Source organism: Mycetomoellerius zeteki, unplaced genomic scaffold (assembly GCF_001594055.1).
Source record: "Mycetomoellerius zeteki isolate Tzet28-1 unplaced genomic scaffold, Tzet1.0 scaffold106, whole genome shotgun sequence".
NCBI classification, from domain to species: Eukaryota; Metazoa; Arthropoda; class Insecta; order Hymenoptera; family Formicidae; genus Mycetomoellerius; species Mycetomoellerius zeteki.
The window spans coordinates 896,399-920,226 of record NW_017255975.1 but is presented as its reverse complement, the minus strand read 5'-3'; the positions used below and the strand labels follow the sequence as shown (position 1 = coordinate 920,226).

At 36.4% G+C, this 23,828-nt stretch overlaps 4 protein-coding genes across 5 annotated transcripts; 2 read left to right on the top strand and 2 right to left on the bottom strand.

Moving 5' to 3' along the window:
- Positions 1 to 2,015: 2,015 nt before the first annotated feature.
- AIF (Apoptosis inducing factor) lies at positions 2,016 to 6,143 on the top strand. 2 transcript variants are annotated; one of them, XR_001936614.1, is made up of 13 exons: positions 2,016 to 2,431; positions 3,109 to 3,413; positions 3,491 to 3,548; positions 3,631 to 3,791; positions 3,853 to 3,983; positions 4,074 to 4,249; positions 4,323 to 4,514; positions 4,580 to 4,770; positions 4,885 to 5,137; positions 5,214 to 5,368; positions 5,442 to 5,684; positions 5,844 to 5,985; positions 6,063 to 6,143. XR_001936614.1 is itself a non-coding variant. In XM_018447834.1 (12 exons), the coding sequence occupies exons 1-12, from the start codon at positions 2,347 to 2,349 to the stop codon at positions 5,913 to 5,915; spliced, it is 2,022 nt and encodes a 673-aa protein (XP_018303336.1). In that variant the 5' UTR covers positions 2,016 to 2,346; the 3' UTR covers positions 5,916 to 6,143. The 2 variants fall into 2 exon arrangements, 1 of the variants encoding a protein (XP_018303336.1); XM_018447834.1 differs by having other exon boundaries at positions 5,844 to 6,143.
- A 492-nt stretch (positions 6,144 to 6,635) lies between these two features.
- On the bottom strand, positions 6,636 to 11,055 carry LOC108722776 (protein broad-minded). The gene is made up of 8 exons (XM_018448069.1): positions 9,319 to 11,055; positions 8,900 to 9,237; positions 8,630 to 8,820; positions 8,121 to 8,531; positions 7,732 to 8,051; positions 7,145 to 7,322; positions 6,863 to 7,078; positions 6,636 to 6,787 (listed from the first exon to the last, which is right to left on the bottom strand). The coding sequence occupies exons 1-8, from the start codon at positions 10,986 to 10,988 to the stop codon at positions 6,668 to 6,670; spliced, it is 3,444 nt and encodes a 1,147-aa protein (XP_018303571.1). The 5' UTR covers positions 10,989 to 11,055; the 3' UTR covers positions 6,636 to 6,667.
- A 176-nt stretch (positions 11,056 to 11,231) lies between these two features.
- LOC108724439 (TBC domain-containing protein kinase-like protein) lies at positions 11,232 to 15,159 on the bottom strand. Its single transcript, XM_018450819.1, has 12 exons — positions 14,612 to 15,159; positions 14,292 to 14,541; positions 13,969 to 14,197; positions 13,610 to 13,884; positions 13,370 to 13,516; positions 13,014 to 13,296; positions 12,746 to 12,923; positions 12,234 to 12,440; positions 11,892 to 12,151; positions 11,707 to 11,834; positions 11,466 to 11,628; positions 11,232 to 11,400 (listed from the first exon to the last, which is right to left on the bottom strand). Exons 1-12 carry the CDS (start codon positions 14,814 to 14,816, stop codon positions 11,293 to 11,295), a joined length of 2,433 nt encoding a protein of 810 aa, XP_018306321.1. The 5' UTR covers positions 14,817 to 15,159; the 3' UTR covers positions 11,232 to 11,292.
- Positions 15,160 to 15,465: 306 nt separating this feature from the next.
- Zir (dedicator of cytokinesis) lies at positions 15,466 to 23,561 on the top strand. Its single transcript, XM_018450808.1, has 20 exons — positions 15,466 to 15,586; positions 15,969 to 16,143; positions 16,247 to 16,425; positions 16,544 to 16,685; positions 16,756 to 16,959; positions 17,023 to 17,214; positions 17,307 to 17,531; positions 17,617 to 17,891; positions 17,961 to 18,276; positions 18,356 to 18,661; positions 18,741 to 18,946; positions 19,028 to 20,791; positions 20,866 to 20,993; positions 21,073 to 21,335; positions 21,409 to 21,668; positions 21,766 to 22,200; positions 22,285 to 22,637; positions 22,719 to 22,921; positions 23,015 to 23,334; positions 23,410 to 23,561. Exons 2-20 carry the CDS (start codon positions 16,003 to 16,005, stop codon positions 23,462 to 23,464), a joined length of 5,967 nt encoding a protein of 1,988 aa, XP_018306310.1. The 5' UTR covers positions 15,466 to 15,586; positions 15,969 to 16,002; the 3' UTR covers positions 23,465 to 23,561.
- The last annotated feature ends 267 nt before the right edge of the window (positions 23,562 to 23,828 follow it).

Sequence of the window (23,828 nt, the reverse complement as noted above, 5' to 3'; positions counted from 1 at the left end):
TAGGGAAAACCACTCTGTATTTGAAAACTATTTAAAATATCTATTTACCCATTTTACATATAAAGTGGATTCGAAAAACATTTTACATTTTAAATACATTTTTTTAAGTATTTTATATTTGGCATTTTAAATGATTACCCAGCCCTGATATATAATGATATCGACAGTTAAGAGTTACAGAATATAGAAGCCAAAGTTTCAACGAAATGCTACGAAAATTTGTTAAAACTTGCTAAAAACCAGAAGTGTATCCCAGATTTTGAGGTTAGTTCATGGTGGCACGTGGAAGGATTATTTGGCTTAATTTACATTGATCCCTTTTATAGTGCACATAACACTGTAGCATTTTCAGTGCGGCAGTAAATTTGGAACCCAGCCTTGATTGTAGTCGAGGCTAAAGTCACTAGATTTCTAAAGTAGCGCAATTGATTTCAAAAATGTGAGTCAAAATGACCGAAGTGCACATAGTACATGAGGTCTGTTCGCGCTGCATGAAATCCCCAAATATTTTTGCACTTAAAATGAAATAGATATATATTTGGCCTTGAAAAGAGAGAAAGCGAAGATACCGAATGCCAAAAGTGCAAGCAACGCGAACAGACCTATGATTCCAAGCATGGTGGTTCATCTTTTAAACTGTATTTACATGTTCCTTTGTGCACTTTCATGCACTAAACTTTTACAACAAATATAAACCCGTATTAAACTAAAGAACACATAAATTAAGCATTCGTACATATTCTTTTGTTCATAAATAAACTAATTACAATTTAAAAACATTAATTTACATACTTGACGGCTTCATTTTCCCAAATAAAATACATACAAATGCATAAATTCGAAATGGCCGCGTTTTGCGTCAAAATGGATGCGAGTTTGCGGTACTTTATAGGTCTAGTGACTTTAGACGAGGCCTAGGGCGGAATCCATAGACGGTGCTCAAGATTCGAGATGGTCTTAAGCCTTGTGTCCACGATGCTAGAAATTGGTCCGAGATCTCGGAGAGAGAAAGAATTAACCAATCACATTTAAACAATTTAGTCACATGATCAATGCGATTGGTCAATTCTTTCTTCATCCGAGATCTTGGACGGATTTCTAACATCGTGGACACTGGGCTTTAGGCCGGAATCAGACTACGCATTAAAGATTGAGATCGAAGATTGAAGATTGAAATTTGACCAATGAGGGCAAAGGAATTTTAGCTCCTATTGTTTTGATTGGTCAAATTTCAATCTTTCAATCTTCAATCTCAATCTTTAATGCCTAGTCTGATTCCGGCCTTAAGCTAGTGCATGAACCAATCAAAGAGTATTAGCATCTTAAGACATTGGGCGCGTTCGAGTTGACAAAGCGGCTAGCCTGCCGAGCAAATGAACATAATTGGTTATTATTTATAGATCCAACCAATCATATTCAATCGCTCGATAAGCATGCCTAGCCGCTTTGCAGTCTTGAACTCGCCCATTGCTTGAGATCAAGGCCGATATTCATAGTCGATTCTTATTTCAAGACCGTCTTAAGTAACGTTTTAAGCTAATGCGGCCCTCTGATTGGTTCGTGACACCTCAAGGCTGAACTTAAGACGATCTTGAATATAAGATCTGACTATGAATACCGGCCTTAAGATCGGACTATGGATCCCTAATCCGGGGCTGTGTTCGGAAATATCACTCGGGTGGCCCCGTGTATCATCTCATCCTTATTTAACATTGGCTGCGTTCAGCAGACTCAACAGTTTTGCAACCGTTTTATGATTGTCTGCTGAGATAGGACCATTCTTCTAGATCTAAAAGTATGATCCAATTAGCGCGAAGGAAACTTACAACAGTTGCAAAACAAACGTTCTGCTGAACGCACCAATTGAGGAAATAATAAAGATAAACAGGGACACTCGGATGATATTTTCGAACGCAGCTCAGGTTGACAGAGTCAAGGTTTGGAACGCATTACTGGATTCACCACCGAAACGTTGCGCATGCGCATTGCGCTAGAAAATGCAAAAGGCGGTCCCGACTCCTGCTAGCAACTTGCATCGGTGCACCGGTGCATGTGCATCGCGACGAAACGGTATCAAAGATTTACGTGTTTTGCCCATCAGTCATCGGTATTCCGGCTACAAGTAGAGAGTCGTTTTTTCGCGATTTAGTTTGGTGCGACTTTGAGAAAGGAAGTGAGAATCCAGGTAATGGCGTGTCGTGCAGCGAGCATCCTTCCGGCGAGCATCCTTCCGGTCCAGGGTAAAAGCGGCGGCAACAGCCAGCGGCTGATTGCTGCATACAGCAGCAGCTGAGTGGAAAACACGGCGAGCCCACCATATTGCACAAAGCAACCGGCCCGGCAAAGATGTTCGTTTACGGTAGGATCGTCAGCCAATTGCCCTCCAGGCTCACACATGTGAATCACTTGTATCGACCTGTAAAATATGCCGGTGAGTGTCAGCTATCTCGGCGAATTCTCTCCTTTTCTGCCCTTTTCTCGTTCTCTGACTCATGCCTGCTCCGGATATTGATTTGAAAGAAATCTCTCATTTCCCGCCTGTTTTAACAGTTTTTTTCGTCATTATCTTTTCTTTCTGCACGATATTCTGTACTCTGATTGCGTAACCTTCCGAGCGATAATTGTACCGTTTGAATCAACGGGATTGTGTTTACAATCTCTCTTCCATGCGGCGTATCTGCTCTGAAATGGGCAGCGAATAACATAACCTGGAGACACTTTCTTTTAGTTTTGTAAAGTTGTATTAAATAACATTATTGATAACTTGAAATGTAAAGATATTCTCGCGTTTTTTAAGAAAATTCCAATAAATGTTTATTGATAAATCCCTTTGTTTTTTTTTCATATTTCTTGTTAACTTTAAAATATAATACATTTTATGTCTAACATTTTATTGCATCATTTGTATTACTGTCCAACTATTTTCTGCCAATAAAGTGATGTTATCTCTTTGAATCAGAGATAACATCTTTTTACTGATAGAAAGTGGCTGGATAGTAACATGAATAATGCAATAAAATGTTACATATAAAATATATTATCAAGGACTATTTGAGAATACTTCTTTGTTTATAATAGCCTATTGATAACTTACTAAAAACATTACAGGAGTTGTAAATATTAATAACTTACGCCACAATAGTGATGCAAGCAATAAAAAGCCACATAAGCCATCAGGTACCACTGTCAAGCCAGAGGAATGTGTGCCTGAATCTAAATATCTCAAGTCACAAAAAACAATTCCTGTCTGTGAAACTGGAGCGTCTTGTCCAGCACCGCAAGAAAGATGCAAACCGAACAGCAAACAGATTCAACTAAACGAGAAAGGCTCAGATTTTAGAAAAAATGGAAAATATCAATTTAGCTACTGGCACCTAGTTGCTGCCTTAATTGTGACAGGAGTTGCATACAAGGTATTACAATGTACGAAAATTTTATTTGATTAAGAACACTGATTAATTTAATTTTTTTATTGTAACATTTTTAACAGATATCTTCATCTTTTTTGAAAGATGACAAAACAGATCAACAGAAAGGCCAAAGTAAACGTAAGTTAAATAAAAAATTGTTCATTGGAATAATAGAAATATTAAAAATATTACTATTTACATATACTATCTGTGCTTTTAGAAAAAAAAGAAGGAAGAAGGCATTTGAGATCTAAAAACAAAGTAAAAGTTCCAGCAGATTCCAAATTAATCCTCAAAGAAGTTCCTTATCTATTGATAGGTGGAGGAACGGCTGCATTTTCAGCATTTAGGTCAATTAAATCTAGAGATCCCAAAGCTAAGGTATGGTGTATATTAATAGATTTTCTTTTTTTTATTTGTGCACATAAGAATTTTCTTCCAGGTTTTAGTTATAGCACAAGAGGAAGAATTTCCATATATGAGGCCACCGTTATCTAAAGAACTTTGGTATAATACAGATAGAGACACAACTGCACAATTACGTTTTAACCAATGGAATGGTACTCAGAGAAGGTAAATTTTGCTCAATTTAAACGTACAATGAATAATGTCCTTACAATTGTCTTTTTACTTGCATATAGAATGTTTATATTTATTTTATAGTATATTTTATGAGCCACGAGAGTTTTACTCAAATGTTACTAATCTTACCGAATCAGATAAGGGTGGAGTTGCTGTAGCCATGGGTTGGAAAGTAACAAAAATTGATGTTATAAATCAAATTGTGACTCTCGATAATGGTTATGAAATAAATTACAACAAATGCCTCATTGCAACTGGTAGATTCTGTTCAAAAATTTTATCAGACAAAATCAAAATTTAAAATTAAATTTTTTATATATGTATTCGCAGGCGCATCGCCTAAAAGTCTGCCGATATTCGAATCTGCTGAGGACAGCATAAAAGATAAGATTACAACGTTCAGAACGAAAGATAATTTTCTTGATTTGGAAGAAAATGTTTCTAATCCTAAATGCAAGAATGTTGTTGTTATTGGTGGTGGATTTCTCGGTTCGGAACTTGCTTGCGCACTCGCTAGGAGTTGTAAGTTTTTTTTATTCACTATCAAAATATTTGTGAATAATTTATAATGAAAAAATACATTTTAGATAAATCTAAAAATATTTTCCAAATTTATAAAGAAAAATTTATAATGGCACAAGTATTGCCAGAATATTTGAGTGAATGGACCACAAAAAAAGCTGAAACAGAAGGCGTTCGCACCATATCTAACACAGAAGTTCAAGATTATAAATACAAAAATGGTCGATTGTCCCTTGTCCTCACTGGTGGTCAGACTGTATGTTGATATATTCAAGAGCTCACGTAATTTTATATATAATTGTATAACTTTCTATATAATTAGTTAAGTACTTCAATTTATATTGAAACTTTATTTTCTCGCGATAAAAAGATTGATGCTGATCAAGTGATAGTAGCGGTAGGTGTTCAACCAAATACAGATTTGGCAACAACTTCCAATTTAGAGACAGACCCTAAAATAGGAGGATTCCTCGTTAATGCTGAATTAGAGGCGAGAAGCAATCTTTGGGTTGCCGGAGACGCCGCATGTTTCTATGACGTCAAACTTGGTAGAAGAAGAGTCGAACATCATGATCATGCAGTTACTTCCGGAAGATTAGCAGGTGAAAATATGACCGGCGCAGGTAATTCAACAAATTCAGAGATATCTCTAAAATAATGCATTTACGAAAGTATGGACTCATAAATTTCTCTTTATAGGTAAACCTTATCTGCATCAATCGATGTTTTGGTCAGATTTGGGACCTGATGTAGGATATGAAGCGATAGGTATCGTAGACTCATCTTTGCCAACTGTTGGAGTTTTTGCAAAAACGACGGGAGCAAACGCGATACCGGTTAATAATCCTAGCGATGTAAGTAATTCTTACAGTGAATATGTGATATATTTAATTGTAAAAATATTTCTCTGGGTTATTTTTTTCCTAGGAACAAAAAACAAATTCTGTAGTCTCGCAATCTAATGAAAAATCGGAGTCACAGATTGTAAAAAATAATACAGAAGATAACGCAGAAGAAGAAAAGAAAGAAGTACATGGAGATAAAGTAAAGCCAGAGCAATCTACGAAATACAAAGATTTTGAGAAGGGTGTTGTTTTCTATCTGCGAGATGATGTTGTAGTAGGAATAGTTCTGTGGAATATCTTCAACCGAATGTCGATTGCCAGACGGGTAAATTTATCAGCATTATTCTGTTTTTGTACTTATGTTATAACTCCTTTCAAATATAATATTTAACTTTAACAAATATTCCTGATTTATTCAGATACAATCAATATAACATTATATAATTTAGATAATAAAACATAATTTTTATATTATATATTTCAGGTTCTTGCAGGAAACACGAAGTATGACGATTTAAATGAAGTAGCAAAACTTTTCACAATCCACGAAGATTGATTGTTTAATTAACAAATAAGAGTGTGAATGACAATATTGAGAGATTATTGTACCGTATATGTGTAAAAAGGTATTTGATTTCTGCGTTTGAGGTATTATCATTGGAAAATCTGCAAGCGACAGCTCTTATATCGTTGGATTTCGCAGGTATGCGGATTATACAAGTACCAGTCAATGTTATGTTGTATACATGAAGATTTCTAAATACAATCTAATACACAAAATGTTTATACAAAAACCATATCAGCATATTCACTATTAGAATACGTACGCGGCATATCGCAAAGAGCGACTGACAAATTCATAACAGAACGTGGAAAATGTAATCAAATATGTCGGTGCTAGATATGGCAAGAAATGTAAACATTTTTTTTCGATTTCTCTGAAACGGAGCAAAAACGAGCATATGTCTATAGAACTTTTTTTCTTAGTTTTTTACTCCTCTACACGCTCCCGAAGTTTTGCCATTTAATTTGGAAACACCCTGTATATGCAAAGTGTACATACATTCATTATAGCTAATGATAATTGAAAGCACCTATAGAAAATAGAAAAACAGAGAAACTTTTATTAATTACGATAATTATTATTTGTTATATACATACATTTTACTGATGTCTAATTATTTCATATTAAGAATCCTTAAGATATTTTCTTTTGCATGAATGTGTAATTTGTTTTTTCGATAATGTTGAATGATACACATCTTTTTTCGTGTTTTTTAAATTAACAAGCTCGTGAGATATATATATTTATATTTCATCTTCTGAATTTAAATTTTTAGTCATTGCTGGTAAAATCCGATTTCTATATCGTTGACCTAAATTATCCATATACGTAATATAATTATGACAGCGATACTCGTCCAATATCTGTATAAAAATGCATTTAGCAAGTTATTTAATGGTATTAAATGAAAATAACTCTAGTACATTTCATGTATATACCATGCACTCCGGCCACATTTTTCTGTTCGTTAAATCCTGCAGCAATTCTTCCTGGCAGAATTGCAAGAGTGATACAGAATAATACACCATATAATCGGATGGGTACAAAATGCATATTGCAAAAAAATGAACGATTTCGCTCCATGGAAGGATTCCCCAGAAACATTGCGACAACATTCTATTGAATATCATCCACCAATTGACACCGAAGACATCCTTTTCGTTTGAAAATCAAAACATTATATTTTTAGGTAACCAAATTTTTTAAATGATAAAATTTACCTTTAATCCATATTTAATATTTGGAAGCTCGATGTTAACCATAGTTTCTAAAACTTGCATAAAAGTAAATTGCAAACTGGTGCCTTCGTTATTTTTTTCATCGATAACTTTGCCCAATTTCGGCCAAAGAAGCAGTGTTGATGGAAATTGAATTACTTGCATGATAAAAGTCTTGCAACTATAATCAATTGCTAATTAGCATATTATTTAATAATATGTTGATATAATAGCATATCTGGTCAATGATGAAAAGAAAATATTGAGACGGTTGATGATAATAAAGAAACATTGACCTGGTGAGAACTAAGTTTTCAATCTGAGACCTGCCAATGATGATATATGACTTGCTTGAGTTAATCGCTATTGATAGCTTTGAAATGCTTGTTTAATCAATTTTTTTGTGATTAAAATATCACAAAAAAATATTGATTAAACAAGAACTATGCCACTATACGTGACCATACCGGAAATTAAACAAAGCTGTCAAAGAATTAATTCGCGGTCAGCTGAGGCTCAAATTTTTTATGCTAATTTACTTCCTCTAATAATAAATGAAATATTTGAAGATAATGTATTCAGTTACATACTTATCTACATCTCCATCACAAATAATGAACACTGTTGCCAAGAACCAATCAAAACCGTCAAATCTGTTCGGTTTATTGTACTGTATAAATATGTAGGCAGAATGAATGAATTGTTTCAAATTCTTCTGACTGTCGTTATTGTTCTTTAAAATATTTCGTTGTTCAGCGTAATTTAAAACAATGTTAATAGCATGTATATCTTCCGGAAGCCAATAATCTGTATCGTATGTTATATTCTCCTGCCATTCAAACTGCTCTACCCATTCCGCAGTTGGAATAGCTTTGTGCATTTGATTTAACAAATTCATCATCATGGAATTCTAAAATAAAAATTATTTTTCTAATTTCTGTTATTAAATATGATACTAAATTTATCTTTGTGAAATTACCTTAATTGGACATCGCGAGGCTTTATGAGCCGCTCTAACTTGTGAAACCCAACTGATATCTAATAATCCGGGTCTTTCCTCCTGCAGCATATCGTTCAGCTCTGAATCACATTCTATTTCTCGATAATCTATCATATCTGCATATATTCTGGGAGGTGGAAACTCCGAAAAAAGTTCATATTCCTCAAATGGTATCACATATTGTTTTCTTTTATATGTCATGTAATATGATTTTAATAAAATATCATGTCGTAAAAAACTGCATTCATCAATTATGTATTCCTTTTGCGGCTCTGGCTTATCACCATCATCAATATCGTCCTCTGTCTTATAATCAGTTTCATCGTCGCTTTGTTCTTTGCGAACTTCAAGGAAAATTGTGCTACCTTTCTGAATATCTAATAGAATTTCCTAAAAAATTGTATTATTATATACAAGTACAAGTTGTATTATTATATCATATACAGCTGCTATTTCATCGTACATGTTTCACATATATAATGTATTACCTGGAAATTTAACAAATTTAATAAATAAGCACAAACGTCTAGATTCCAAATTACAGTATTCAACGATAGAAGAGCTAAATAATGATAAATTGAATCCTCGTCTATTGCAGCCTGCAGTAATTCAAACAAATTCGAAGGATCCTTTTCCTCGTCATCCGATTCGCTATCATTAACCATAAACGCGGCGAAACCTGTTAATGGATGTATATATCCATTAATCATATGTTAAGAATATGTACAATAAAAAATATAAGTAGTTAAGTTTTGTACAATTAAAATTAAGGGAAAATAATGTGAGAATATGTAGAAATTCGTCAACATTTTCTCTATCCCAAGGATCATAAAAAAATCTGGGATCCTTTGCGTTTGTGCAGGTTTGCGACAGCAAAGTTGATAGAACGTGGGATCCGAGATTTGCGAGCACATTGTAGCCCAGATCAAAATAACCAGCCGATGAAATGAAGCTGACTATGTCAGTAGAACTCCAGATTACTCTTAAAGGAGCGATTAATCCGCGAATCAGTTCTTCGAATACTAACTTCTCATTAACGAGCGCTTGCAATCCGAGTGGTATTGATACCATTTTTAATAAAACTTTTTTGACAGCACTGTAATAGAATTTTAGAGATTATATATGATTGTGCAAGCTGAGATTTTCAGAAATAAAATCTATTTTCCTATAAATCTACCTATCGAGTTGTTGAACTTTATTTTCGTTTTCAACACTGCATTTGTTTATTCTTTTGTAAAAATTGGCGACGGCTGGATAGAATTGCGTTTCAATCTGTTCTTGCGCAGCCTCGTAAACGTCATAAATATTGAATAATTTTTCTATTAGATTAAACGAACTTAAAATACATTTTATATCCATTATAGAAAACGGCTGTTTCAATAAATTCGATACACATTGCATTACGATTGCAACTGGACATTTTGATGAGGTATTTTCAGAATTTGTTGAATGCTCTTTACAATTTGTAGTCAAAAATGCTGGCCCATCTACTGTATCTATCATATGAGAAATAATGTTTAACGTATGTGGCCAAATCTTTATATTATTTCCAGAAAGAGATGCCAAGCGACATAATGTGGCATGGTAAAAGTCAATGTTGTATAGTACATCCGAAATATTGAGCATATTTTGAAGAGCGTTGCAGGAAGTATTGTACACTCCACTCGGAGCTTCTGCTGCTAACTTATTTAAAGAGTTCAATAATTCTATTAAGAAATCAGCCACATCAAATGGCGTTTTTAATGAACTCTCCGCGATCAATTTTCTACCCGCCTCGTAGCTGCAGAGCTGCGAGACAAAGGTCAAACAATGCAGATAAGTTGCGGTTTCTATTGTATTGCCAGGGATACATAGTTCGTTGCTTTCATCCATGATAGAGATGGACAAGGAACAAGGTGTTTCTGCCACACCGCTCTTAACGCATTCAAGAACGTTCTGCAGAAACGTCGGAGACTTTGCTAGAATAGCGATGAAAATCCTCCTGGTAGAGAGACTATGAAGCCACCTTTTGCTCCATTTGGCCTGCGGCTCTAATATCGAGACAATATTTAGCATGTTTAAAGTTTTAGGCTGCAACGAGTTGCCAAAGCTATGCGTACTGAGAAATACTATAAATTGCTCTATAACTTCTTCCACAGTCTTATCGCTGTGCCTAGTGTTTTTTAACATTTCCTCTTGATAGCGAACTATCAGATGCATTATGCAAAACAGTTTCTCATGCAGGAAAAACTTGAAATTAATTCCAGAGATTAGAGTGGGCAGAGTCTCGCGCAATTTCTGCGAATGATATTGCGTGTTGAATGCGTTCAATAAATTGCTGTAAGTATGGTTTAATTGTGAGCAATTCAGCAACTTTGCATGTACCTGCATGCTGGCATCGAATATAGCTCTGTTATCATCTGTGAGACCGTCCAGCAGCATCTTTTGGAAAACATCCCACTGAGAACTATTATTTATGTTGGATAATTCGATCTTTAATAAAATTTCATAGCCAGCCAGTCTCACGTGAACCGGCTTGTCACGACTAATTTTGTCGATAATGCAGTTATATTCTTCCGCGTTTCCTTGCGGAGAAGCCCAATCGTCTGCTGCGAGATCGCTAGCGAAGGAAAGTGATGATTGCGATTGCGATGCTGCGGATGAAGGTTTTACCACCACGTATTGCTCGGCGATTGCCTTCTTCATAGAATTCAGCAAAGCAGTCATATCTTTCGAATGCGAGAGCTTGTAGGCGATATCGCTGGGCACCTGTTCCTCGTCTATAGCGCTTTGTATAATTTTTCCGAACTCCTTCTTCAAACATTTTCTTAGCCATTTGTGAAGATCCGGCGGTATACCTTTATCCATACTTTTTTACCTAAGCTAATATTATATGAGTAAAACTAATCAAAAAGTGTGCAACAAAAGGCACGTGTCTAAGCTTTAGTGTCCATAACTTTGACATTCGTTGTCATAGCAACCGGAGGTGTACACATACGAAGCGCATATGGCATATCATTTGTGAATAATCTAGTCACGCAATGCAATAAAATTTTTTATAACAAAATTATACAAGATCGTTATACAATTTTACATATATCGTATGTCAATTGTACTGTATAGAGAATACATCTGAGTATTATATGTATAGTAACTCAATTACGTAATTCAATTAACGTGCAGGTACTATAATATTCGGAGACTTGGAGCGTAATGCGTTAATTCCGCCTTGCAGAGAACAGACTCCTACGACACTGCATTTTACCAGAAATTCTGCAAACTATTAGAAAATATATTACAATTAAATCTCTTTTCACAATTTCCTTTTATATATGATTTACTTGCCAGCGCATTGTTTTGATCGTGCGGTCCAATAATCACAACAACACTGCTTTTATTATTTGTCAATGGTTTTGCGTGCGGCCCGAGTGTGTCGATGTGAGTTTGAGATAATTGCACACTTGTAAATGGAATGTTAATACTGCCGAGAACAGCACCCCTCTCGAATCTGTTAAAAATAGATTAGTTTAGAAAATAAATCTTTTCAACAGAATTTTTTTATTACCATTTAAAAACGAATACTTACTGTATATTACTACGTACATCAACCACTATGACTTTACTCGGTGAATTGTTGTAAAGATTTAAAAAGTCGTCTACACTTATTCTTGGCATCTTTTCGGTTCCTGTTTCAGGTTCAATCCAATTTGCATCCTACGAATTAATTAGAATTTTAAAATATGCAGATAATCAATTACATCAATACTGTACCTTTGCTGTATTGTACTGGTGTTTTCTGTATGTAATACTAGCGGGTGTGTTTTGATACATTGTCATGGAATCTTTAACGCATAATTCTATGTCAATCTCGGGTAAATCAGAGAACAGGAGAATACATTCATTGAAACCTGACATTAGTAAGGAATCTCGCAGTTGCTTCAATATCGCTAATCCAACTAAGAGAGGAAACGACGAATCTCCCAGCAATAGTTTATCCCATAGATGCAATATCTTATGCAACGGAAATACGTCTAAAAAATTAGTCATTTTTTAATTTTTATATCAACAATTAATAATATGGCATATTAAAAGTATATTAATAGCAAAACTTACGTGAAAACATTGTTAAGAACCATGGTATGGCAAAAAGTTCCGGTACAAAATTTATGGACTTCAAATGATTCGCTAATTGGGGATCGTGGAACGCAATAATTTGGGAAAATTTGCCCAGATATTCCTGTATTATCGCTGAGTTATCTTTCAGAAAGAACTTGTGGAGATACTTTGGTATGAAGGTTGACAGACACGCAAAAGCTCGAGCTAAAATTGTAATTTTTTGTTGTGCGATACATTAACTTGTAACAGGAAAATATATTTTTTATGACTAAAGGAATATATGAATCCCATTAAAGTTTCTTGTTATTATAATACATATATAGTTTTAAAAGTTTTAAATTTGTCAACTATAAAAAATTGTAACAAAAACTCATGAAAAATAAAATGTGAAATATAAAATTATTCCAATCATTACACTATTTAAAAATTAGAAAAATGTCTCAGGGTCACCAGGATTTTATGTTCCAGTTACAGATAAAGAAACAAAAATGTATGTTGGATAGTCATACCTTCATTATTAAAATTTAAATAAAGAAACGGAGCTGTCAGCGAATCGAGCCCTTGCCAATAGACATAATGTGGATTATTCCTGACCCATGCCTTTAGCAATCTTTGCAATCGTTCATGTCCAGCACCAGATGACAGTAATTCACTATATTGATGGCATCTCGGTATGTCCACTTCTATCTGAAATTATTATATATCTATCTGAAATCAAATTATTAGCAAAATGCATTTACATATCGAGTATGATATTATAATGTAGCAATTATATACCTGCCGATCAGTATGAGTGGGCGTTTCCTTATCAATCATGTCATAACGCTTCTGTATATCGCCGGTGATACCAAGCAAAGCCGCCCATACGGCACCTCTAACTGGAGGCGGTATATCTTTATGTGCTTCCTCGATAATTGCCTCCTGAGTGAGCGGATAAGCCTGTAAAAGTCTGTCGAATAGGACAAGTCTATAAAACTGATATTCCGTATCACGCTCCCTTATGATTAGTGGCAACTGAGATGCGGCATTCGTTAGATCTTCTTGTGCCTGAACTCGCATTCTGTAATGTAAAATTTTTATAACAATTCATAATACTGCGATAGATACAGGATAAGAGATAAAAGTGAACTGACTGGTTTGTTAACCAAGGATAGTTTGCTATGTATGGGATATGAGCTAAACGCTGGCGAAGAGTCTCCATAGGAACTTTTACGACCCTTACATCGAGTAGACTAGCAGTGTCTCTCTGACCAAACATTTGGCCAAGTAATATAACTAAGCTGAAACAAAAATTTCAAATATTTGATATAATCGCATTGAACAATGTAATTATATGAATGCTTATTTTATATATATATATATTTGAAAATTACTTTGGAATAGATAAGATAGGTGGTCTTGATCTAATGAGACTCTGTTTTTTTAGATCTACAGTAATATCTCCACCGGCCAATTGCCATAGATAATACAACTCATCCATTTTTCTAACAATAACATTCTTATAGAGATTTTCTTCCTTTTCTTGTGTATTTCTTATTAAATGTTCCGCAAATATGGGCAGCTCCAGTAAATCCTCTGGAGTCTTGCGCTTGGTAGGATGAATTTGCAGACACGAATCTACAAATTCCTTTAGCTCTCTTGGTAACTTCTGTATGATACAAAGATGTAATGTTATAAGATATGTAACATTATAATGTAAGCAGATTACAATATATAATAGATGCATTCATACTTCATAAGTATGGAAACAATTGTTTTCTCTGGCAAGACGTTCGAATATGCTAGTATTACACAATATTAAGCTCAGAACTCTCCTCAAACACTGGGATAATTTTATACCAGGCCAGATAGATTGTCCTAATAGTTGCTCTGCTATAATCATTCCCAAAGACCAAGAGTCTATTTTAACACCACTCGGACTAGGATTTAGAAATACCTCTGGTGCTGTGTATTTTGGAGAACTGAGAAAAGAAAATTTATTTACAATTTTATTACAAATAGATATATAAATCCATTAATATTTATATTAGTAAAAAGAAATATTTGAAAAAATACCCAATTGGGAAAGATACATTCTTTCCTCCGTCTGTCATGTAATACAATCCATAATTGTATAATTGGATATCACCGTTTTTCTTAATCAATATATTATCTGGACTCAAGTGTCTATGTACAAGATCTAGTTCGTTCATATGTCGTAACGCTAAGAGACTCTGAAAGGATATCTTAACGATTTCTTCTGTACTTAAATCATGCCTAGTGCTCAATGGATTGCCACTATACTCCATAACAACCACAATCCTCTCTACAAATATACAAAAATAATTTATACTGTCTCAGTAGGAAACAAACTTATTTGCATTGTCAGGACTCACCATGTTTGCTTCTAATTATATCAAGATAGGGAGAGAGATGAGGATGGTAGATGGTCTTTAGAAATTGTGCCTTCCCGTAGATAGTTATGGAATTCGGCGTGAGTGGTAAACCGTTGCTGCCGCACACTTCCACCGGGTGGCTTTGCGCGAAAAAAGTCATGCCACCCAAACATCGCTCCTCGTTCTCCAATAGTGCAGGACACATGGCGTTTGTGGAATTCCATAAATCTCTCTCCAATTATACGAGCCGACTCTGCCGTTTGGATTCGGATTTCTTGTCGCACATCATTATTGTTGTTTTCTGCATTTCTTATGACATGCCCGATGTCCGCTTATTATCGTTTACAACAGCTGTTATTCCATCAACCACAGACTCTTATAAGTAGACTCATAGACTGCCGATAGTGCCAATTTCGCCTCTACGTTTGAAGACAGCACTGGGCAGCGCCATATTTTTGTTCATTCACTCTCACATGTATAAATCACACAGATAATCAGGGAGCATTTATGGCAATTTATGGATGCTTTCCATTTACAAATGACACAAGTCGACAAAAGTCTCTCTGTGCTCTGATGGCATTATAATTGGCAATATAGGTGTAGTCACTTGTGTAGGCAGTGCAATAGGCCTGTTCTTTTTAGCTGAACTTTTGCACCAGTTCATCTTTCTTCCTTTTCTCTCCACAGGAGGAAAGTTTAGCTAAAAAGAACAGGCTTAATGTGATCAGTGTAATGCAGTGCAGAACAGTGCAAAAGTCGTCTAAAATCTGGTAACCTTTTCGATTACTCCGATCAGTTTTAATTAATTAGTGTGACTGTTCTAAAGCGTCAGTTGCGTCAGTTGGCGTCAGTGAAGGATTCACGTCAAATACAAACGCGTCAAGGTTTGAGGAAATATTGGAGGACAGTGAATTCTCGTCGACGATTTTGATTATTCACAGCCAACTCGTTTTCGATGAATTCGGATTAATATAAGTAAGTAATTGTCCGAGTAATTGTCCGATGTAATAAATACACATTCTCGTCGCGATATCTCATTACTCATACTCGTAGGCATGGTTATAATTTCTGCTCCATTTCCAAGCTACTCTTACAACTTATGAATATTAATCATTCCTTTTCAATTTTACCGTTTTTAGATTTGTTATAACAGTTATAGTATTTTGTTATTATAATTGAAAGCACGCATTATTTCTGAATAAAATGATAATTGCATATATATATATATATATTAAAATAATGTAATTTCCTTAAAAGAAATAAATACATTACAATTATTAATTTGAATTTATAAAGGCTAAAATTATTTGTTGTGTTTTATCAAAATAGATTTATCCATGTAATCTTTTTTTTGTAGAATCTCATCAGATTATTTCACTGGGACATTTATAATGTCTTCAGTCCAGCGTGCATTTGCTCACAAATTAAGCAAACAGCATGCTGCTGATGTAAGGCGGCAAATTGCTACTTCTACTTCCTATTCCCGTGATTTATCAAAAAGTGGTAGCAGTATATCAGGATTTTCTTCTATGGTACACATGCAGTTTTCTTTGGAAAACTAAAACATGAAAATGTTATAACTAATTTTGAAGTAAATTATTTAACTATTAAGTAAAATATTTAATCATTATGCAGATGTCGTTGTGCGAGGTATTAGAACCACTTGATTATGAAGAATTCTTAGGACAACACCAGTCAGTGCTAGAACGTGAGCCTTTAAAACCAATACTAGATTTTCCTCCGGGAGATGTCGAATTGAGAGTTGTAAAGAGGAAAATTCGAACAGAGGAGCCAGTAGTCCCACATGAATCAATGTAAGACAAATAATTGAAGCATTACCAATTATTATATATTATTTAAAATTTGTGTATATAGTAAATGTGTAATAAATGTAATCAAATCTATTCTTTATTTTAATTATTTGGCTTTCAGAGATACTGTGTCGCCTTATGTGAAAAGATGCATTGAAAGTTTTACTTCAGACTGGATTGTAATACATCGCAAATATAAAGGGAGAATTTCACCTATTGCCAGAGACAGATTACTTCAGGATACACCTAGACAAGATTTTGAAGTATCTAGTGCTGAAGATAATTAATTTGTGTGTGATGTGAGCAGAAATAAAAGTAATTTATCTCAATTAGGTAGATCAAGAAGATGCAAATGGCTGTGTATCACCGAACGAAGAGGATGATTTGTCCAACTCCGGAGATACTCCAAGAGGATCTTGGGCAAGTTTGGATTTGCGACATTCACAACATGATCCTCTTCTACCGACTTTATTAGATCGCGTCTGCCTTGAAACAATCGATCAAATGAACGAACAAAAAAGATTGGAAGATCGACAGGTACAGAATTGTAAAGTGACAAGCCCTTGTAGGTTTTATTTTGATTAAATATTTATTTTTCAGGAAGCCTTATTTCCTCTTTATGCTCCTCCAACTTCTCCTGATGACGAATGGCAAGAAATTAACATTGCTCCAGAACCTACAGAGCCTTTTGCTCATAAAATTCTCGTGAAATGTCTGCAATTAAAATTAGAACTAGAAGTGGAGCCAATATTCGCGAGTCTTGCACTGTATGACGCCAGAGAAAAGAAAAAAGTACGATATCTTTTTTATGACTAAAATTAACTATATAAATTAAAATTAATAACTTCAAGAACACATAATGCTAATTACAAATTGTTGCTCAGGTATCGGAGAATTTCTATGTCGATATGAATTCAGAAGGGTTGAAAAGAATGCTTGGAGGACACATTGCTTATAGCGATGCAAGTACCTTAGCCAGAAGTTGTGTTTTGAGCATCAGTAAACCTAGTCCTGATTTGTTTCTTGTCGTGCGGCTAGAGAAAGTATTGCAAGGCGATATATCGGAGTGTGCCGAACCATATTTACGTGAAGATAAAAATAAAGATAAAGTAATAAAATAAGTAATAAAAAGAAGAGATAGTAACGATTTAAAATGACAGTTTTCATACATTATTGTTTTATTCTTTTCCGTAGGTTAAAGCTGCCGCTGCCGCTGCATGTGAACGCCTTGGTCGTTATAGAATGCCTCTCGCATGGACTGCAATTCATCTGTCTGGTGTAATTGGTGGTGGTGGTGACACGGATAGCACTGGCAGCGCTGGATCCTTAGACAGAAAGTCGGGAGGTTTGGAACAATGGCGAAAGAAAGTGGAACCGCCAACGCGACGAGGTTCGCTAGAAAGACGGAGCTCAGACAAAAGACGCAGTTGGTCACCAGACGATTTTGCCAATTGCCTCGATAGCTTTAGGTTTGTATAATATTCTATTTTTCAACAAAGAGCTTTTATGACCCAAGTAACATCTTGATATTCTTGCAGGCCCATAACTTTAACAGTTTCGAGCTTTTTCAAGCAGGAAAGCGAACGACTTCGCGATGAAGATCTTTATAAACTTTTGGTTGAATTACGAAGACCTGGATCTAACTTGAAACGATTAAAATGCTTACCAGGGATATTGAAATTGGATCTCAGTCCCAGACCCGAAGAGCTGCCGAGGTGTCTAGATCCTGATCTTAGAAGATTAGTTCCATATCCGGATGAAAAGAGTCGACCTGTTAAGGAGATACTCGAGTTTCCGACCGAAGTTATTTCGCCAGATTTGACGTATCGCAATCTTCTTTATCTTTATCCCAAGGTGTGTATCAAATAAAATTGTACGACCAATTATTTTCTATTAATTACACGATATTAGAATTATATTTTATTGTTCATAGGAAGCAAACTTTAGTTCTAGAACTGGCTCAGCTCGCAATATTGCTGTAAGAATTCAGCTCATGGGAGGTGAGCAAGAAGCCGACGCGCTCACAGCTATCTTAGGTAGATCATCCTGTCCCGAGATGACACACGAATACTTTACTTCCGTGTCATATCACAATAAAAATCCAAACTTTTACGATGAAATCAAGATGAGGCTACCTGCGGATTTAAGTGCAAAACATCACTTATTGTTCACTTTTTATCACATTAGTTGCCAGAAGAAAGTGGAACAACCAAACGTCGAAACGGCAGTCGCATATACAGTAACTTTCAATCAATAATTAATAAAACTAATGGATCAATAATTTGATTGATGTATTGAATATATAAAACTATTTGTAGTGGCTACCGCTTTTAAGAGATGGTCATCTCCAATCAGGCGAATTTAGCTTGCCTGCTATGCTGGATCCGCCACCCGCAAATTATTCCTATATTGCACCTGATGTTCTTTTACCGGGCACTCGATGGGTAGATGCTCATCGAGGGGTTTTCACTGTCATATTGGAGCCCGTTTCCAGTGTTCATCCGCAAGACAAATATATCGACAGGTATACAATAATACATTATCTTTTACTTGTAAAGTGAATTAAAGAAATGTAATAATTTTCAACATAATTTCCATATTACAGATTTTTATCGTTATGCGGATTTTTAGAAACCGGTCAAGTTCCGCCTCGTATAGGCGAAGCGGGCATGGAATCAGAATTGAAATCGTCGCTCCTCGAATTAGCGCGCGCATCGCATTCTGCTTTGGTACGATCTCTTCCTCAATTACTGGATCAATTACTGTGTCTTCTAGTGCGACCGCCAACCTTACCGTCTCAATCATTGAACGTCGCCGCTACCATTTTTGAGGCTTTAGGACTGCTTGTGCGAAATATCACCAATCTGCCGGACGGTCAACTGGACGCACATGGAAGACATGCTCTTTTAGCCACTTACATAGCGTATCAATGCTCTCTACCGAGCATGACTCACATCGGGAGCGTTGCACGAGCACAGAGTAATCCCGATTTGCCTTTGGAAGATCTGGAGATGGAGATCCACTCACGAGGGTTGGACAGAACTGCGTCGATGCGGCAAGAATCTCCCTCAGTCAACAGTCATCCCACCAGAAGACTTCTACATGAGGAACTTGCTTTGCACTGGGTTGTATCCACCGGTCAGGCACGCGAGCTGGCAATAACTCATTCCTGGTTCTTCTTAGAGTTGATAATGCGTTCGATGGTCGTGACGCTGTCCGAAATGGGATCCTTAGAGGCATTGCGGAAACTGAGATTTTCACCGCAGTTTTGTGACGACGTCGCTACGCTCACCGCTGCGTTAACATCCGAGGTGATATCTCGTTGCGGCAAGGAGATCCGCGTGGCATCCAATTTAATATCGAGTCTTGGCAATTTTTTGTCTGACCTGTTATCTGTAATGGACAGAGGATTCGTGTTGTCACTCGTTCGCGCCGCCTGTTGTTCGCTGTCGGATGCGTCGATGCATATTCCTGATTCGGCGGCATTATTCGCTTTGAAGCTCGATCTCGTGAGAACGGTGTGCTCGCACGAGCACTACGTAGCATTGAATCTTCCCTTCGGTACCGGCTATACATCAGGATCCGCTCCAGCATCACCCAGTCCATCAACCGGCAGCTCAGGTAGTCTGATATCCACTCTCGTGCCCGGGGATAGAGCTCGCTTTTCGGAACTCAGTCAAGAATTCAGGCAGCAGCATTTCCTGGTCGGCATCGTTCTGTCCGATCTGGCAAACACCCTGGAGATACCAAATCCGATGTTACAGAATAAAGCTATCGGAACTGTTCGACATCTTATGAGTTGCCATGATGCTGATCCACGATATTCCGATCCTGCAGCAAAGGCTAGAGTCGCTGCGTTATATCTGCCATTGCTTAGTATCTTGATGGATGCCTTACCCCAGCTTTATCATTGGGACTCCAAAGATAAAAGTGTTTATCCGGATGAATCTGGATCAATCACGCAATCGGTAGCATTGGCCATTGCAGGCGGAGCATCGGCGGATACTGCGGGCAATCAGTGTCGCGTATCCTTGAGTTCCGAAGCTACTCGACATTTATTAATGTGTGTCTTATGGGTGCTCAAGGGATTGGAGCGAACTGCTCTAGCACAATGGTGCTCCGAACTCAGTGCGAGACGCATATTGAGCTTGCTGCAAGTATTGAATATAGCCACCGCAGCTTTTGAGTACAAAGGCAAGAAAGCACTTAAAAGATTACCACCTCAAGCAACGGCCACTAGTGACATTAGATCGCGATTGGAAGACGTGATTCTCGGTCAGGGAAGTGCTAGGAGCGAAATGATGCTGCGAAGAAAGGAGAGAGTGACCGGAGATAAATTGAGATGGCGCAAAGATCAAATGCCTTACAGGTATAAATATTATTTAAATTATAATTATAAATTAATATATTTATTTAATTATATAGATATATTGATTCTTCAAGATCTTGCGAACAACCGGAGGGAAGAGCTGTGGAACAAGATGCCCATATAGAAGGAGCCTTAGCGGCTGAGGCTTCTCTTGTTGTATTAGATACTTTAGAATCTGTAGTTCAAGCTGATGGCGGTGGAGGTATTCACGAATTTTTTATTTCATTATAATTATTTAAATATAACGAGGAGAAATAAATTACATGTTCGAAATTATATAGGTGCAGTTGTTGGTGCGGTATTGAAAGTGTTATTAAGAGCTCTGGCTAGAAACCAAAGTACATTGGTTCTTCAGCACATGTTCAATACACAACGAGCTCTAGTTTTTAAGTATCATAGTGCATTGTTCGATGAGGAAAGCGAGCGCTGTGGGGATTTGTGCTTAACACTACTCACTCGGTGTAGCTCGCCTTTAAGCGCTATTAGAAGTCATGCAGCTGCGAGTTTGTATTTACTGATGCGACAAAATTTCGAAATTGGGAATGTAAGCTGTCATGAGATATCATTGTATTGGTAGTCTATGATGAAGCATTATTTTAATCTTACATTGTTTACAGAATTTTGCGCGCGTCAAGATGCAAGTCACAACATCGTTATCCGCTCTTGTTGGGAGAGGAAGGGCTCCTAGTGAAGGAGCGTTACGTAGAGCCTTGAAAACGGTGCTGGTGTATGCCGAGAGAGATACAGAGCTTGCAGACACGAGTTTTCCCGAACAAGTGAAGGATCTACTATTCAATCTTCATATGATTCTCTCTGATACTGTTAAGATGAAGGAATTCCAAGAGGATCCTGAAATGCTCTTGGATCTAATGTATAGGTAAGATTTCTGAATCTTTACTAATGACAATAATTTAATTTGTGTTTTTAAAGTATAACGAGCTTTAAACTAAGGAATATGTCTAAATTTTGCTTAGAATCGCCAAGGGTTATCAAGGATCACCTGATCTTCGTCTGACTTGGCTCGCAAACATGGCACAGCAGCACATGGAAAGGAAAAATCACACAGAAGCAGCAATGTGTTTAGTGCATAGTGCCGCTCTAGTAGCAGAATATCTTCATTTGTTAGAACCTGGTGGCGGTGGTCGGCCTGTAGGAGCCGTCGCTTTGAATGCCGTGACACCGAATGCTTTAGAAGAAAGCGCTGTCGGCGATGACGTATTAGCTAGAAGGGAAGAAGGACTTTGTTTAGGCCCTGATTTTTCAGAAAGCGGATTGGCAGGTTTATTAGAGCACGCGGCTAGCTCTTTTCATGCAGCTGGAATGTACGAAGCTATTCCTGATGTCTATAGGGTGTTACTGCCTATAGCGGAAGCTGCACACGACTATAAGAAATTAGCTAATATTCACGGGTAAGAAAATTTAAATTATTTAATATGATAGGGAGAATATTTTTGTACTTCAAATTTACATACTTTTTTGGAATTTTTTTTTAGTAAACTTCACGAAGCATATACGCGTGTGGAACAATTGGCCGGCAAACGCGTCTTCGGAACATACTTTAGAGTTGGTTTCTACGGTGCCAGATTCGGTGATCTCGCTGGTGAAGAATTCGTTTACAAAGAGCCTACCTTGACGAAACTTCCGGAGATATTCTCGAGACTCGAGAACTTTTATGCCGAAAGATTCGGCGTGGATAATATAGTCATAATAAAGGATTCAAATCCTGTGGATCCTAGCAAGCTGGAACCAGATAAAGCTTATGTTCAGATCACTTATGTAGAACCGTATTTCGAAGCGCACGAGCTTAGACACAGACCAACAGTTTTCCATCGAAATTTCAATATAAGTGAGTATTGATTAAGATAAAATATTTTATTTTACTACAAATAATTTTGGATTTATTTTTATAACGGCTTTTTGTTTGTAGAGCGATTCGTTTATGCGACACCTTTTACTCCTGGTGGCAAAGCACATGGCGAGTTACGCGAACAATGCAAACGAAAGACTATATTAACGGTGGCGACGCATTTCCCGTATTTAAAAACCAGAATTCGAGTTGTAGCTCGAAAACAGATAGTCCTAAGTCCTATTGAAGTGGCAATTGAAGACATACAGAAGAAGACTGCTGAGGTATCGATTGCTCCTTCACGCTTTATTTTAATTTTATAATATACATGTAATTTTATAATATACATATAAATACATTTTTTGTATCTTAATTAGGTGGCCGCTGCGACCGTTCAAGAACCACCCGACGCAAAGATGCTGCAAATGGTTCTTCAAGGTTGCATTGGCACGACGGTCAATCAAGGACCTGCTGAAGTAGCGGTCGTATTTCTTTCCGGTTTGCGGGAACAAAATGCGCAACCGAGCAGACTACAACACAAGCTTCGTTTGTGTTTCAAAGATTTCCAAAAAAAATGTCTCGACGCTTTGCGGCGTAACAAGAATTTGATTGGTCCCGATCAGCGGGATTATCAGCGGGAACTGGAGAGAAATTATCAAAGATTAACTGAAAGATTGGCACCTCTTATTGCTTGGAGGTAAGAAATTTAATTAGAGACACGTATTTTTTTTTAAGTTTTCCATATTGAAGAAATGTGTACTGCCACATATAGCGGACCATTCTTAATTAATCAGCAAGTTGTACCATCGACTCCTCCACGCTGGTAAGGAAATGAAACACTGCCATAGAAGCTTACCAAAGACTACTGTATCCAATTATTAATTGCAATTGTCATTTAACATATAGCAAATTCTGCTTATAATCACTATTGTGAAAAATATTCGTATGTTGAATCCTTGCTTTATAATTGAAAAATGATTTGTAAAGTAAATATCTATTTAACTAGATTAATTATTATGAGTTATATTATTTATTTTAAGTTCGATAAAATTTCGGCACGCAGTTTAAAATGACTACAAATATAGTATATATGATGTACATATATACTGTATATTATATATAGTATATATAAATTCACATTGAATTATTCCAGAATCAAAGATCCAGCTTCAATCGTTATGAGTCTTTAAT